Below are 15,404 nucleotides of genomic sequence, written 5' to 3'. Positions count from 1 at the left end.
GACTCAATGCTTTTTATTAAAGATAATTGCCTGTTTTTAAACTGTCTGCAGATCCCACTGTACAAACTTTGTGCTGTGTCTCATTGTGCTGTGAAATAACTGAGAGAAGTAAAGACTGTTCGTGGGCTTGGCATTGTCTGTCTTGAGGCTTTTTCTGCAAGTGGTGTTAGGAGAGGCCCCGGTACCTGCTCTGTACTGCAGCTCCTCCTCTTCCTGCTGTGCGAGCCGAGCTCTGGCCTCTGCTGCTGCTGCTGTGCCCCCGCTCACTGCGGGTTTGGCTGCTTGGTTTCGTAGGACTACTGCTACGTTACAGTTCAAAGGCCTTTGTACTGTTTCTAAAGCTGAGCTAAAAAACCTGCAAAAGTATTGCCTTCTGCTTTTACTACAGCTCCCATGCAAATACAGCATGTTGAGCCGCAGATTTGAACATGTCATTCAAATGTGTTCTTCTGCTTTGCTGCGTGTGAGGAGGACTTATCCCAGATCAGAATTTTGAGAACATTCCATAAGAAAATGGTAAAAAGACAGTTCCATTCTCCAGCTGGGGTGTACATAGCTTATCTGGATGTGTTTGACGATTAAAAGCAGAAAAAAAAAGAGTTTGACCACACAGTTTTACAAGTGTGGGTCTTGCACACATTTAAAAAATGTTTTTAATTGAAGGCTTGAGGAATCAACTGATTTGAGTCCTCTGACATAAAGGGTAAAATTCAAGTGTCTAATGTCAGACTGGGCAGTAAAAGGGGTAGAGCTCCACAAGGATGCCTTATAGATAGTAGATATTTGTCATCTTACATAGGGATTATGTGAAGTGTTGGATTTTTTTTTTAGTATCTTGAGGCAAGATAAGATCTCAGGATGTCTTTCCTAACTTCTGAGTTTGATGATGAGTAAAAGTATTAATTAAATCTAAGGTCTAGTCACATTTTTACCTTTTTTTGTTGGTTTGTGGTTTGGATTTCGGGAGGGGTTTTATATTACAAAAAGGAATGCCTGTCTGAAGGAACTTGCATATATTGAAAATGTGTTTTATTTTTATAATTGACTACTACAAAAAGTTCTCACCTCAGTGGGATAACAGCAGCTTGAGGTTTCCATGAAATCTTGGGGATGAGTTCCCAACATTGTGTTTCAAAGCCGGTAAAAGTTCCTTTAGAATCCTTACAGCCTGGTTATCCTGTTCCCTCCCTCAGAAGGTCAAATATACTAAGAATTGTGTTTATGTAGCTCTTTGTTTTGAAGTTTAAAAGCAACCCAGTGACAAACTTGCATATTTCTTACTAGTGCTGCGTTTATAAGGTTTAGATTTTGATAGATCACACAGTGGCAGTGTAGTGTCTGATTGCAAATGCTGCTCTCTGTGTTAGAAGCAGCCCGGCTGTAGGTGAGGCATCTGTGCCAAGGACAAGATAAAGGCACTGCCCAACATGTGTACAAGGTTGCAGCACAAAAGCTCTTTAGGATGAACGGTTGTTGTAGTTGGAAGGAGTTTGAGGACGGAGGTCAGGCATCTGTTCCCATACGTAGGCAACCACAGTAACGTTTTCCTTTGCTGGGAGGTAGTCATCAGAAACATCCTCCTTTGCCTTTGCTTCCAAGGTGCTGTGGAAAATTATAAAGGACACAGCTGTAGGTATGTTGACACAAATGGAGCAAGGTCTCAGCAGCCAGGCAGACAGTGTGGTTCATTCTGAGTGTGTCCAGTCAATTCCAGGAAAAATTACTGGTGATTAGGGCAACAAAGAGAAAACTGGAGTGTTGGAAGGCTTGATTAACTGTCTGAAATTCTTCCCCCACCAAGATAATTTGATTAAATTAAAAAAAAATAGTCCAAAACCCCATTTGCATTTAGTGGTGTATTAATGCTTTGGTGTACACAGCAATATCACAGGAACTGCCTTCTCCCAGAAGTATTGCTCTTTACCGTGTATCTACGTTGCTACTTTGAATGTATATGTAGTTATCTAAGTTACAGTTCAACAAAATGAATGCTTGATTGGGATGTCCTTTCGATTTCTTCCATCTTTACCCTCATCTTTCTACTTGATGTTTTCATGTGTGGCAGGTCCTACTGCTAGTGTGGGCACAATGAGCTGTGTTTTTTACAATGATTTTTTAATATAAAGTATAAGCTTTAAAATAACAAGGCTTTATGTCCGGACAGAAGCTTATGAAATATGAGCGACTACCACAGTAAGAAGTTGCACAACAAAGTAAGTAGGGCAGGAAATTCTCAGTGAAGTGGATATAATTCACATGCAGGAAGATTTATTTAAGCAATTCAGTCCTGGAAACAAGAGGAAGCAAAAGCAGAAAGGTATCGCTGCCTTGCATTGCAGTCAGCTGCTGTACACGTTCGTTCTTAGACTGGTACAGGGAGGGTGCAACACTAGTCATCTTATTGATTACAAAAAACAGTTGGATAACGCATGTTGTATAAAAAGTACCTTAGGATACTAGTGCAAAGATTCAAGGGACTCTCCATCAGGACAAACCAAGAGCCTTTGCTGCCCTGCCTTGTCGGTAAGTCTGGGCTGTGCTCTTCCCCCCAGGCTTGCAGGCAGGGAGCTGTGTCACTGACTCAGCCTGTGCACCTGCACAGCTCTGAACCCTGGCACTGGGCCTGATACCCACAGCTTTGACAAAAGTTTTTGCACATCTGCAGATCCTGGGTTTTACCTTACAGGAGTGTACCCAGGTAACTGCGTGGAATGTAAACTGAGGCTGACTGGCTGTTGTGCTCTGATCTAGCACTGCACACTTAATTGCCTTGAAAATGAATGCCAGGCTGGTAGCAAGTCACTGCTGTATTCCGGCCGCAGGTTTTCTGCCTTTCTTCCCTCCACACTTATTTAACACCAGTGCTATCTTTAGCCTTTTGTCTAGGCTTTATGCAGAACTTCAGAGCAACATGACAATGCTCAGCCCTGCAGAAAACCCTGGCAGGTCAGAAGGGGACTGTGAAGAAGACACAAGTTTTTTGGAGGATCTTGCTGGCCAAGGCAGGAATTGAAGAGGCACTTCATTGCTGGACTCTTCGGGCAGACTAGAGTTCCTTGATGGGAGCTGTCCCTCATTCCTATGTATGCAGTGCTGAAGTAGGGAAGGGAGAGCAGGACAATGGGTCCAACATCTGTTGATGCTGTGCAGCAAGGTAAGTGACAAAATTCCATTCCAGCAAACTGTAAAGACAATGGACAGGAGTTGAAAAGATTCTAACTGAGAAAAGACAGTTTTCTGAGAGTAAGGTGTTGGAGAGGTGCAACCTGGACCAGTAACAGGGTTTTTGTGTCTTTCTGAGTATTACTGTAGTTGCCAGGGACTGTGGAAAAGACCCTTAGTTACTCTAAGTAGTCCAAGGCTGTCTAAAATCACCTGGGGGACAAGCTGTCATCTGTACACCCGTGTCACTTCCACCCTTGTGACGAGTTACTTAAAAACAGCCTGAGCCCCTCCCTTGATTCCCCTGCCGCCAGTGCTGTGCATTACGAGGAGCTGATCGTTTGTTGGCTGCCAGCACATTTAAATGAAATGTCTCCGCAATCTGCCCATATCTGGTTCGCTTTTCCTCACGGTGAACCACAAGCGATCCCCGCCAGCCCCGAAGTGTCTCGCTGAGCACGCGGAGGAGCACCAGCCGCGCTCTGGGCTCCGGGAGCCGCCCCGGGGCCGTGAGGGGAAGGGCCCCGTGAGGGGAAGGGAAGGGCCGCCCTGAGGGGAAGGGCCCCGTGAGGGGAAGGGAAGGGCCCCGTGAGGGGAAGGGAAGGGCCGCCCTGAGGGGAAGGGCCCCGTGAGGGGAAGGGAAGGGCCGCCCTGAGGGGAAGGGAAGGGCCGCCCTGAGGGGAAGGGCCCCGCTCCCGGCAGCCCCCGCGCCGCGGTGAGGGCGGCCCCTGCCCCGGCCCGTCCTGCTGAGGGCACCGAGCGGGCGGGCCATGGTGGCAAAGGAATACCTATTTTATACAGGGATACGGCCCATTCTGCTCTGGATAAGGCTAGCTTTTGGAGGGCGGCTTCCCTCAGTGGGAAACCACGCAAGTCCTGCGTTGTTTCAGCTTTCCATGTTTCTACCCAGGACACTGGAATGAGGAAGGTTTAAAGGGCTTTATTTAGCTCTGGGGGAGCTGAAACTCAGTATCCACTGCACAACTAACAGGGCGCTACACTCTGCCACATGCATGGTGCATTTTGTCTTCATCTACTGTTTTCATTGGCAGGGACAAAAAAATGATAGCCTTTTCTGGCCTTTTCCAATACCCAGAAAACAGGGTTGACTGGTGTCCGATACCTGCGCTCTCTGTGTTTCCCCCTGTGTGACAGCAGAAGGTGAGACACAGCCAGTCAGGGCTACCAACCCTGGTCTCACTTTGTTCCCTTGCACAGCTTGGAAACTGTGTTGTTGGTTTTGGTTTTTTTGCCAGAAGTGGGATGCAAATAGTCAAACAAAAGACTAATTCACTTTTCTGTTTTGTCTCCCTCCAGACGTAATTTCATTATAATTAAATTACCCTACCCCAATGAATGAAAATACAAGCCACAGATGATATTCTGCATTGAATTTTTCCATAACCCATTTTATTAAAATTCCTCTCTTTGCTGTTCAAGGTCCTCTAGAAGGAACGCATGTACTGTGTGAGCCTCACTTTAAATACTCAAAGAATTAATTGAAGAACATGATGGAAGGAAGGGGAGAGTGTGAGTAAAATAACTCATTTATATTTGTATCCTCAAATGTCAGTTCATTACCAAAGTTAGAAACTAGCTGATGCAGAAAACTCATTATGGCCTCATTCAGAATGCTTATTTCTTGAGAAACAGAAAAGAATTGCCTTGCTTGGCTTACTTGTCCAACACAAATATGCCATGTTTTACAGTATGCTTTGGGATGTGAACTAAAGAGGGTTTTCTTAGGGTGCACTACATTTAATACTCTGTTTATCTTGTTTATCTGCATTTATTTAAATCCAAAGGAGTGAGGACTGTCACTGCTCTCTGTTCTCAACACTTCTGTTGATGCTTGAGTGCTGTTATTTGCACAGTTTTTACAAGCTTTGGTTATTTATTTAACAGCATATGTCAGACAAAATGAAGTGGTTGGGGAAGTCATGTCTGCAGTCCTTTGCACAGAAGTCCAGTTTTCTGGTGATTTTAGTGCTCCTAACTGTGTTGGGTTAGCAGTTAGGTGACCTGAATCTCAGTGCAGCCAGGGTGCAGCAAGCTTTGTCTGGGAGTGAGACAGATGCACGGTGCCTGGGACAGCCCCATGTGCCTGCTCTGCTGGCCAGCAGGCTCTGTCTGTGCCGGCTGGGGCACTCGTGTCACAGAGCTCTGCAGAAATCTCTAGGTTCTGTATGAATCCACGGGTAATTTGTAATGTCCCTCTTGCCTCACAGCAAACAGCAAGGGTGTAATTTGAGTGGTTTTACTCAGAAGGAAACTCTGCAAGTAAAGCACCCCACAAATTTGAAGTAACCCTGGCTGTTAGGGATAGTGAAAAGATAACAGCATCTGGCTGGGACACAGCCCTGGCTGCAAAGCCCATGCATGGGAAAGTGGGATGTGTTGGTTGGTATTCCTTGCTTAATTCCCCTGGCACTGACAACATCTCATCCATGTAATGCTTCTATGCCATTGGAAAACATCATGAATCAAGGAAAATTTTGAAAAAGACATTAAAAAATAGAGTGTAATAAAGAAAAAAAAAAGTCCTGTTGCCAGATAAACTTGAAAACTTTGTAGGCGAGATTTTACTGCCAGTGGGCCAGACTTTGTCATTTGTAGGCACTTTGAATTGTACCTTTCTGTACAGCAAATACCATGGGTGTGGTATACTTGTGAAATAAAAGTCTGGAGCTTAGACCACTAAGAGATGTAAATGTCCCTGGGAATCAGTGTCTTCACCTCCTCTCTTTCCCCAGTGCTGGCAGTGGCATGGTAGTGGTGGTGGCTCCGTTGTCCTTGGTCACTCCCCTTTCCCATCACCTCAAGCCTCCAGTTTCATGAGTTCCAGAGAAGGCCAAGTTTGCTGTCCACATGCATGTGACGAACTTCCAGACTTCCATCAACCCCAGCTGCCTTGCCGATTTTCACCTGCTCTATGGCCTTAAGAGTTTCTCCCAAAATGGGGGCAATATCCAGTTCATACTTCACCGGTTGTCGTGTGGTGGACTGAATTGCTGAGTCTTGAACTACACGGCTAGTACTGAAAAGAGCCTGAAAGTGCTCAGACCATCGATTCAGAATGGAGGTTTTATCTGTCAGAAGGGTTTGACCATCAGCGCTGAGTAGAGGGCTTTGTACCTGGTATGTAGGCCCGTATGCTGTTTTCAGGGCCTCATAGAATCCTCTGTGATCGCCTGTGTCTGCGCATAATTGAGTTTTTTCAGCTAGATCGATCCACCACTTGTTCTGGATGTCACAGAGTTTCTGTTGGAGCTTGCTGCATGCAAGACAAAAGGCTGCTTTTCTTACGTGACAGGATGGCAGTGCAAGGTGTGCTTGGTGGGCGGTTCTCTTCTTCTCCAACAATTCCTGGATCTCTTGATTGTTTTCATCAAACCAGTCCTTGTTCTTCTTGAAGGAGAACCCTAAGGATTCTTCAGAGGATTGCAGGATGCTGTTTTTAATGTGGTGCCAAAGTGTTTCAGGAGAGGCATCTGTGGAATCTATGGAATGGTTTTCGAGCCTAGTTTGAAGATTTGCCTGGAATCTGTCTCTCACTGTGGCTGATTGGAGATTGTTAACTTGGAGTCTCCTCCTTGGGATACTGCCCCTTTTAGGTTTGAATTTGAGACTGAAGTTGAGTTTACAGCGCACAAGCCGATGGTGTGTTTGGCATTCTGCACTGGGCATCACACGGGTGTGGTGGACATCGCGGGCATCTCTCTGTCGCACCAGGACATAATCAGTGAGGTGCCAATGCTTAGATCTGGGGTGCATCCAGGTTGTCTTCACACTGTTTTTCTGCTGAAAGATGGTATTAGTGATGGTGAGCTGTTGCTTTGCACAGAATTCTAGCAGAAGGCTAGAACTGCAACCATTATCATTGCAGTTTCCAACACCATGCTTGCCTAATACTCCTTTCCATGCTTCAAAGTTCTTTCCTACTCTGGCGTTTAAATCACCAGGGATAATGATCTTATCATCTGCAGGAACCTTTTGGGTAAGGCGGCGCAGGTCGGTGTAAAATTTATCTTTTCCGGCAGGGTCAGCTTGGAGAGTTGGGGCATATATACTAAAGAGGACAACGTGTTGCTTGTTTAGTGGAAGGCATAGGGAGATAATGCGGTCAGAGTGACCTGTCGGCAGATTTTCGAGTTTAGGAACAAGAGAGTTTTTGATCATGAAGCCTACACCCGACAGATGCCTTTCGGTTCTGGGTTTACCTGACCAAAAGAGTGTGTAACCGGCACCGTGTTCTCTAAGGCTGCCTTCCTCATGGAGACGAACTTCACTGAGAGCAGCTGTGTCGCTCGGTAGGAGTAGAAATGTCCACAGGGAGGTCCCAAGGCACTCAGGTCCCGGGCCGGGAGCCGAGCGCTGCTCCCCGTGTGCCGCCGGCAGGTCGGCCCCGCCGTGCCCGCACGCCGCTGCCCGGCGCTGCTCGAGCTGCCCCGCAGGTAGGCGCTGCCGGCAGCGCCGCGGGGGCGTCGCTCCCTCCGTGCCCGGACTGCGGGAGAGCCGGGGCAGACCCGCCGACGCCGGCGGGCGCGGCCCCGCGGCGCGGCGCCTTTAAGGCGGCGGCCATGACGCGGGCGGGCCCGTCACGGCCCGGGCGGGGCCGCGCCCGCCGCCGCTCGGAGCCGCCGCGCAGCGCCCGCTGCCGCCGGGGGGGCGGGGGCCGCGGGCTCCGGCGCTCCGCAGCAGCCGGGGACCATGCACTGGTTTAGTTGCTCGTAGGTAGGTTTTTCTGCCTCGCTTCCCCCGCCCCAGGCAGAGCTGACGATGCGGTGCGGGCGAGCGGGCGCGGGGGTGCCCGTGACACGGTGAACGGGTGTCACAGCCCCGGCGGGGCCGCGGGGAAGGGCAGCCCCGGGGGCTCCGCGGGCGGTGCCCGCCCCGAGCTCGGGGGGCGCCGGGAGCTGCGCGGCCGCGGAGCGGGGGCGGCCGGCAGGTAGTGCGGTGCGGGTGTCGCCTGCAGTCACCTCAGGTGAACCAAGAAGTGATTCGGGGCAAGACGTGGAGTTGTTCGGTCAGCGCTGCAGGAAGCATCTTTTCGATTAGTTTGTTACTGTCTTCTTGGTGCTTTACGTGATGTTTAATAAAGGAGCCTTTTTTTTTTTTTTAACAACAGCGTTAATTGCAGTTCTCTATTTTTGCAAAGTTTTAGCTGAGGAGCATGATTTCCCTGTTATGTACTTCCCAGAGCTTGTGCCATTTCACTGGCATCCATTAATGCTACACAGCAAGAACATCCTGAGTCCTTGGTCAGTTCTCTGGTGCTCTCTAAAACAGAAATGGCTTACTTGAGAACAGAAAGGAAAGGCTCGGGTCATTTCTGCGTGTTTTGTGGAGTGGTGGAAAAAGCTATGTGGTGAAAGTACTGCAGCACGCAGTGAGGAGGGAAATTAGTGGGATTTTCTCCTCTGTACTTCATGTGCTCCTTCCCTTTTTGGAGTTTGGTATACTCTACCTATAAAAGAAGCTAGTGCAGGAAGGATGGTCTTACGGATAAGATACTGATGTAAGCCTCAGGAGCTTGGTGCTCAATTAGTAATTCTGCTTACGTTTTTTATGTGTGAGATGGGCAAAAATGACTGTGCTCGTCTGTATCCCAGAGTGCCCATTTGTAAAGCAAGGCTATGATTTCCAAACCTCTCTAAGGATAAGATCATGCGTCTGTTTGGACCCCTCACAGGCTGACTGAAGGCCTGTTAAGCTCTCTTGATACGCAGCTGTATATTGTAGGTCAGTCTCCACGTATATGAATATATAATTTGATCAATATTTTAACACTTAAAAAGGATCAAATTCCTTGATTTTCAGGCAATAAATATTTCTTGTGTTTGAAGCACAGGTCAACTTTTTTCTAGTTCATTAGCTCCTGTTGGCTTTGCCAAGCTTCTGAGAAAATCAGTCTTTGACAGCGCTGTTGCTCTCAGGTGGAAACATGCTTGTGTCCCTGTAGAATGCTTGTTTCTGTTACATTATGTTGTTCTTGTCATACTAGCAATAATTACACACTGCTTTTTTCCCCTCCCTATTAATCAGTTGCTGAAGTAAAAGAAGCCTCTATCCTCCCCATGCTAATTGTTGACATGGAAAACAAGGAAAATGGCTCTCTGGATGTCAAAAAGTAAGTGAATTCAAAGTGTTCCTTTTCTGTAAACAGGACATGGATTTCGAATGTAGTTTTCCTTTGACCTAATGTGATTGGCAACTGTGGGTGTCTCCATCTTTGCTCATTTCAAACCTTGTCTGTTCTAAACTATTTCTATTGTATTTCAACTTTGAAATGGAAGACTCTAGGGCACTGAGTTGCTTAGAGGAGGTGTGCAGAAGGACTGTATAGCAGTGGAGAGATGTAGAAGCTGGTAACTTGAGTTAGGGGTACACCTTCCTCCATTAATTTTTTTTCCTCTCAGCTAGAGAAAGTGGTAGCACTGTAACCAATATTCTGCCTCTGCTCACCTGTGTGCTCATGGCTTTTGCAGAACCAGTGCCTAATGGAGAGAAGTGTCCTGTGTGGAAATTTGCTTTCTGTCTCATTCAGAAAGACATACGCCCTTCTCTGCTGTCAGCCCACCTGTCTAGTGGCTGAGAAGTAGCAGCAGCATATCACTTCAGTGTCAGTTCTCTTCTGAAACAGATATCTTAAGCTGTTTCTTGGAGAAGCCCTAAACTGCTGGGTTTTTACTTCAGACCTATGGTGGGAATAAGACAGATACGGTGTGCACTGCTTTACTGTTTCCTTTTATGTGGTAAACTGCAGGTCAAGGAATAGGGACTGTTTTGTAGGCATTTACTTATCCTTAAAGGTAATTCTTGGATTAGGACTAGCAATTTTGAATGAAGTCATGATCTGAGAAGTGAAGTTCTGTGTGGAAAAATCTGGCCTTGCTGCTTTATGGTTTGGCCTTGCTGCTTTATGGTTATAGAAGCCATGCTGAGATAGATGTACACATATGCATGTATATTAAAAGAAAAAAAAACCAACAACAAACCACGAAGAAAGATACTAGAGTGTGTTCTTTGTCTGTCCTCTCGAACTGCAGCACTTCTGCGCAGCTGCAGCTCATTCTTCTCCTTCAGATCCCTTTTACATAAGCCATCCAAGACAACAAGACAATGCTTAGGCTACCAGGCACTAGAGTAATATAAATAATAATAACGGTCACTTCAGGATGCTGATAAAACACCTGATTATGACACAGCATCAAAAGATCCGATGGCAGCCATTAAAATCAGCGTCCTGCCCCTTCACTTGAGATGCTGGCTATACCACACCAACATAAAGAGCATTTTCCTATTCAGTGACTGTGAATGGATTACTGTGTATGTCCCTCAGAAGCCACCTTCAGTTGACAGTCTGGCTTCTACAATGAGTACTCTGGTGGGAGGAGAAGGGTCGCAGTCAAAGCAAGGACAGTTCACATTTAATCGTATTCCCCAAGGCTTCAGTGAAAAAGGCTCAAATACTGATTGCTAAGGTGGCTTTTTAGAATGGATGGGAAATGTAATTAAACTGATCAGGGCTGTGGTTTCTAGATGAATATATATAGTATGTTTGTGTGCTTATCTACAAAGGAAGTATTTGACACTTTGTTGAAGTGGTTATAAATAGCTTGGATAAAATCTGTTTGTTCTCAGCTATGGCTTTTCAGACCTTGCTGCTTCTGCCACATGATGGCAATAAAGGCACAGGGACACTGGTGAAAAACAGACAAGCCTAGTCTTTATACACTGTCAGTGCATCTAGTATCTCCTGTCAAAGCCTAAAATGCCAGTCCTCTTAAGTCCTTTTACAGCATCCAGGATGTCAGGCATAAAGCAATGCATGGCTAAGCTATGGATGTTATATATTCGCTTTCCTTGTTTAAAGAACAGAGCCATGTCAACAGCAGGGCAAGGAGGAGACTATTTAAGTGCTAAATGAACATCTGTGTGGGTAGATGGGTTAAAATCCAGCCAGCCTCCAGCAGTCTGCCACATGCCTTCCAGTCTTCCTCAGCTGTAGCTGTGGAAATTGGCTCCACTTGAGGTCCAGCATGATGCTATTCCTTGAGGAAGGAACTTGCAATTATTTCCTGCAATTAGTTAATGACAGAGATAGAGCCCCTGAAGTCATTGCAGTTGGGCCTGGGATGGGGCTGGACCAAGCTGTAGTTCCCTAGTGATAAAAGAAAAGCTACAAAAAAACCCCAACACACCTGGGCTGATAAAAAACTGTGGGAAGGAGGGTTTGGGACCATATTTAACTTGAAATTAAAATGTTGGAGAAGTAAGCAAATTATGGTCAGGATGTATTTTTACAGATTGAACCTTTTATTTGCTGTTTAGGCAGGATTAAATTCGGTATCTCCTAGAGTTTTTTCTAATACTGAGTTGTTGAGGTTTCGTTTGTTTATTTTTAAGTAGAAGAGGAGTCATTGGAAGTCATAGTTTATAATGTAGGGAAAGTGCTAAGATTTAAATATAATTCTTCAAATTCTGCTTTTATAAATATGTGTACATTTTGTGTGGTGCTTTCAACATTTTACTTCTTAGGCTTCAGAATGTGCACAACACTGAAAAATCTTAAGAGAAAGGCATTCTTTGGCTTAAAAAAAATTAAAAGAAAAAAATGCAGCTCTGATAAGACCAGATAGTCCCATATTCAATTTTACTGAGTGTTGCTTTCTATGTAATCACAATCAGAGAAGCAATTCATGAAGTAAGTCATTATGTGATGAGCAAAAGTAAGAAACTCTGGTCCTTTGCTTATTGCTCTGAGATATATGATAAGTGAAAGAGACTGCTTCTAGAAGGCCAAGTGCAGCATAGGTTGTGGATGAGTCCCTACAGTCAGATTTTGTTGCCATATTGACAGGAACATTTCAAAAGTTAGGGGAGATGCAAAAACTGTTGTTTTCACGAGTCCTCCTTCCCAGGGCTCAGAAAGTTGTAGAAATTGGGATGTTGTAGAAACAGTGATGGGAGGCACTCTGTGTGACTCTGTTTGGCTGGTTTGAAAAATGGTTGACACCCTGATTATTTTGCTGAAAGACGTACAAGTCCAGGCAAGGCAGAGGTGGTGACAGCTGGAAAAGAAAAATTTGGAGGACAGAACAAAAATGGTGTCAGCAGAGTATAATCTGCGTGTCTTTTCCAGCTGGTGCTGTTGAAATCCAAGTCCTGCTGCTCAGCTTCAGCCCTGAAATGGACAGGATTCTGACTTCTGTCCTGATCTGTACATTTTCAATATTTCTTCATTAGTGTTATGGTTAAGCATGCAGAACAGTGAAAAATATTTGGCATGAACTTCAGGACTTTCAGTTGGAGAAACATGTTAGAGAAACTCTTTGATGTCTTGCTCTTCATCCTCATAAATCCCAATAGAAAAGGCAACCAAGCTCACTGTGTGTCTTTTACCAAGAATTTTTAGATACACAAAGGTTATCTTTGTGATATAGTGATTCCAGTTTGAGGAAAAGAAAGGCAGAATAAGGATAGTAATATGAATGTTTGGTTGGTTTTGCTGCTGTGGAAAACATTTGCCTGAGGTTAATCACAGAAGGAATTAATTCTGATTGTATTTAACAGATGTTTTCTCAGATTCATAATTATTTAGGAAGTTCATAGATTTGTCTGAAGATGAGTCCAAAAACATGAAAAATTTTCTATGTTAAGAATAAGTGCAATCGTTTGGTGCCTCTTTTTTGTTTTGTTCTGTTTTTCTTTTTTTGGGGGGGGATGTTGTTTGTGTTTTATTATTTGATGTTGTTTTTATAAGGTAAAGATGGTTACCAGTAATTTCTAGCCATGTTACAAGGAAGCCCAGTCTCATCTGGGAAAAGAATAATCGACACACAATTCGTTAGGTACTTGGTAGCTGAAAACAAGCTGAAGGCTTGAAGGACAGGAATTTGGATCCTCAGTTATGGCAGTCTTCATTCTCCAACAGCAAAGGCAGCACACTTGTAGGAAGATCCTGACTGAATACCTTTGGCTGATGTGAAGATTCCTATATTTTCTTCTTTTCTGAAGGGAGAGGTACCTGGGAGTTGTCCCCAGCATTAGGTCTTTGACATGGAAAAGAACAGCAATGACTGTTCTGTATCAGGGCAGAGGGAGGTGCATCCAAGAATGCTTTTCCTGAAGAAACAAGGAGGGAGGGGCCGTACGTGTGGTGTGCACAAAGAAGCAGCAGATGTTCTGCACGCATTTAGTGACTACTTGTCTGGATTTTCACTTTGCAGTTCAGTAGAGAACGGGAGACCTCCAGATCCTGCTGACTGGGCTGTTACTGATGTTGTGAATTATTTCAGAACAGCTGGATTTGAAGAACAAGCCAGTGCTTTTCAAGAACAGGTAAACCTGTTATCAAACACCTTCTGACTGCCACCAGTTTCTCATGTTGCACATTTTTGCCATAGGCCTGACTATATACTGTAAAATGGGAGTGAAAATCTCACATTAATGAGGGGATTTGAGTCTGTTATTGGATGACAATCCATGGGACTATGAACTTTGAGTAATAATATTTTTCTGCAATCTGTGGCTAATGAGTTGGAGTTTGTTTAAAATAGTCATTAGAAAGATGAGAAATCTAAACAAATTTTCTGGCTTGAACTCAAGTCTTCCTGTACCACACACTCAATTTCATTGTCTTGAATAGTAATTCCCTTCTTTCTTAGTGTATTGTGCAAGTACACTCATGAGTATTTATAAAACATGGGGCTCCTAAGCAACAAGTTTTTTCTGAAGGCATAGGGTGAAAAAGGGGCTGCTGTGTTACAGTGAACTTGGCAGTACAAGTGAACAGGGAAAGGATAAGTTGGTAGGGGAGCAATGTGTTCGTATGACAGTCTGAGAAAGAGGTTGGGTCTTTGTTTCTGGGCCTTATAGCTGCTGATGCTGATGGATGGCTTCTTCTGGTAGATTTGATCAGCAAAGAGCTTAACAGTCAGATGGCCCCTTGTAACTCACCTACCAGCAAACTGGTAAAGGGAGGAGAATGGGGAAGTCAGCTTACTTGGCCTACAGCCCACCTGTTCCATAGGGGAGTAACTTACATCTCCAGATTGTCAGTTCAGCACCTTCCCTGATAAATCTGTAGGTTTAAGTGCAACTACCAGGAAATTAGTCACCAACATTTGTACTTAGTTATCAAAACAGATGTCTTGACCTTCCAAGGCAGTGGGCTAGTGCAAGTTATTGGCAGCTTTGCAGGGACACTGTGCATCTCATATGAAATAACATCGTTGATCAGGTTAATGTTGCTGCCCTTCAGCACTGTGTCTGTGAAATCCCATCTGATTGTAACTGATGAATATAATGAAGTATCTTTTGTATCTTTATTCTTGGGGTTGAAAAGCCTGTCCTTGGGTGATTCTCTGGCAAGTTGCAGATGAAGGTTCTTTCTTCAGCTGCTACTCATTTTTCAGAATTTGAAGATGGGTAAACAGACCAAAAAAGAAAATGTTTGAGTGTGTTCATTCCTTAATACCAGCATCCATGTCTCCTCAACAGCTCTGGAAATGTGGCTTAAAAACCCACACAGACAAAGTAATTGTGGCCTCTGGGAGTTTTTATCTTGTACTGACAGATACTTCTGACTTTCATCAAATATCTTAACCTCTCTGCACCTCAGCTGGCTTGTCAATAATACTGCAGTAATTACTACTGATCTTTCAGCAGCAAGGTGAGGCTGACTCACGAGTTTTGTCAAAGCAATTTGCAACAGCCTTATGGAAAACAGCAGGGAAGTGGAGTGTAAAGGTTTTACTAGTATTCTGCAGTGAGGGCAAGTGGCTTCAGTACGACAACTGAGGACTCTGCTAGGATAGGATAGGCATGTGCAGAAATGTGGCTGTGATTCCACTGCCAGTGTCACTTTATGCTAAAACCTTGGAGAGAGAGGCAGACAGCTGCCACCAGGATGTGGCTAGGAGCTGTGGGATGGACAATCACTGCAGAAGTCATTGCCACTTCTTTGCCCCTCCTTTCCATTAGCAGCACAAGGAGCAGCAAGTACCTGGTTCTACATAGCAGCTCTGCCAGCCTGTTCCCTGTCTGGATTGGAAACAGCCCCATAAACAACCCTATCCCTAACCTCTTACCAGTGGTGGTGTTCAGTTTCTTCTACACTATTTACTAGCCACTAACTTTAACTCTGTCTTCTTATGGTATCTGTTATCAGGATCTTCCAGGTATGGCAGTGCAGACAGGTTCAGTTTGAATCCCAGCCATGCTCTGTCTATAGAGCA

The 15,404-nt window shown here is 45.0% G+C and overlaps 1 protein-coding gene across 6 annotated transcripts in view; it reads left to right on the top strand.

The window, feature by feature from the left end:
* Positions 1 to 3,852: 3,852 nt before the first annotated feature.
* Positions 3,853 to 15,404, top strand: part of LOC127474782 (sterile alpha motif domain-containing protein 13) — a 61,114-nt gene continuing 49,562 nt past the window's right edge. For 2 of the 6 annotated variants that reach the window (XM_051796079.1, XM_051796080.1), the window contains exon 1: positions 13,395 to 13,506. Coding sequence is in view for 3 of the 6 variants with exons in the window: in XM_051796083.1 (XP_051652043.1) it covers positions 4,671 to 4,692; positions 9,208 to 9,292; positions 13,395 to 13,506 (219 nt within the window). In the remaining 3 variants the exon portion in view is untranslated. Of the gene's footprint in view, positions 4,324 to 4,602; positions 4,693 to 7,812; positions 7,897 to 9,207; positions 9,293 to 13,394; positions 13,507 to 15,404 lie in introns of those variants that run through there. The other 4 variants (XM_051796083.1, XM_051796078.1, XM_051796084.1 and 1 more) reach the window with 4 other exon arrangements.

This window comes from Manacus candei, unplaced genomic scaffold, assembly GCF_025592945.1.
Source record: "Manacus candei isolate 608988 ecotype Guabito, Panama unplaced genomic scaffold, ASM2559294v1 h1tg000044l, whole genome shotgun sequence".
NCBI lineage: Eukaryota > Metazoa > Chordata > Aves > Passeriformes > Pipridae > Manacus > Manacus candei.
Note: the sequence above shows the minus strand (reverse complement) of the source record. Positions and strands in the feature narration are given on the sequence as shown.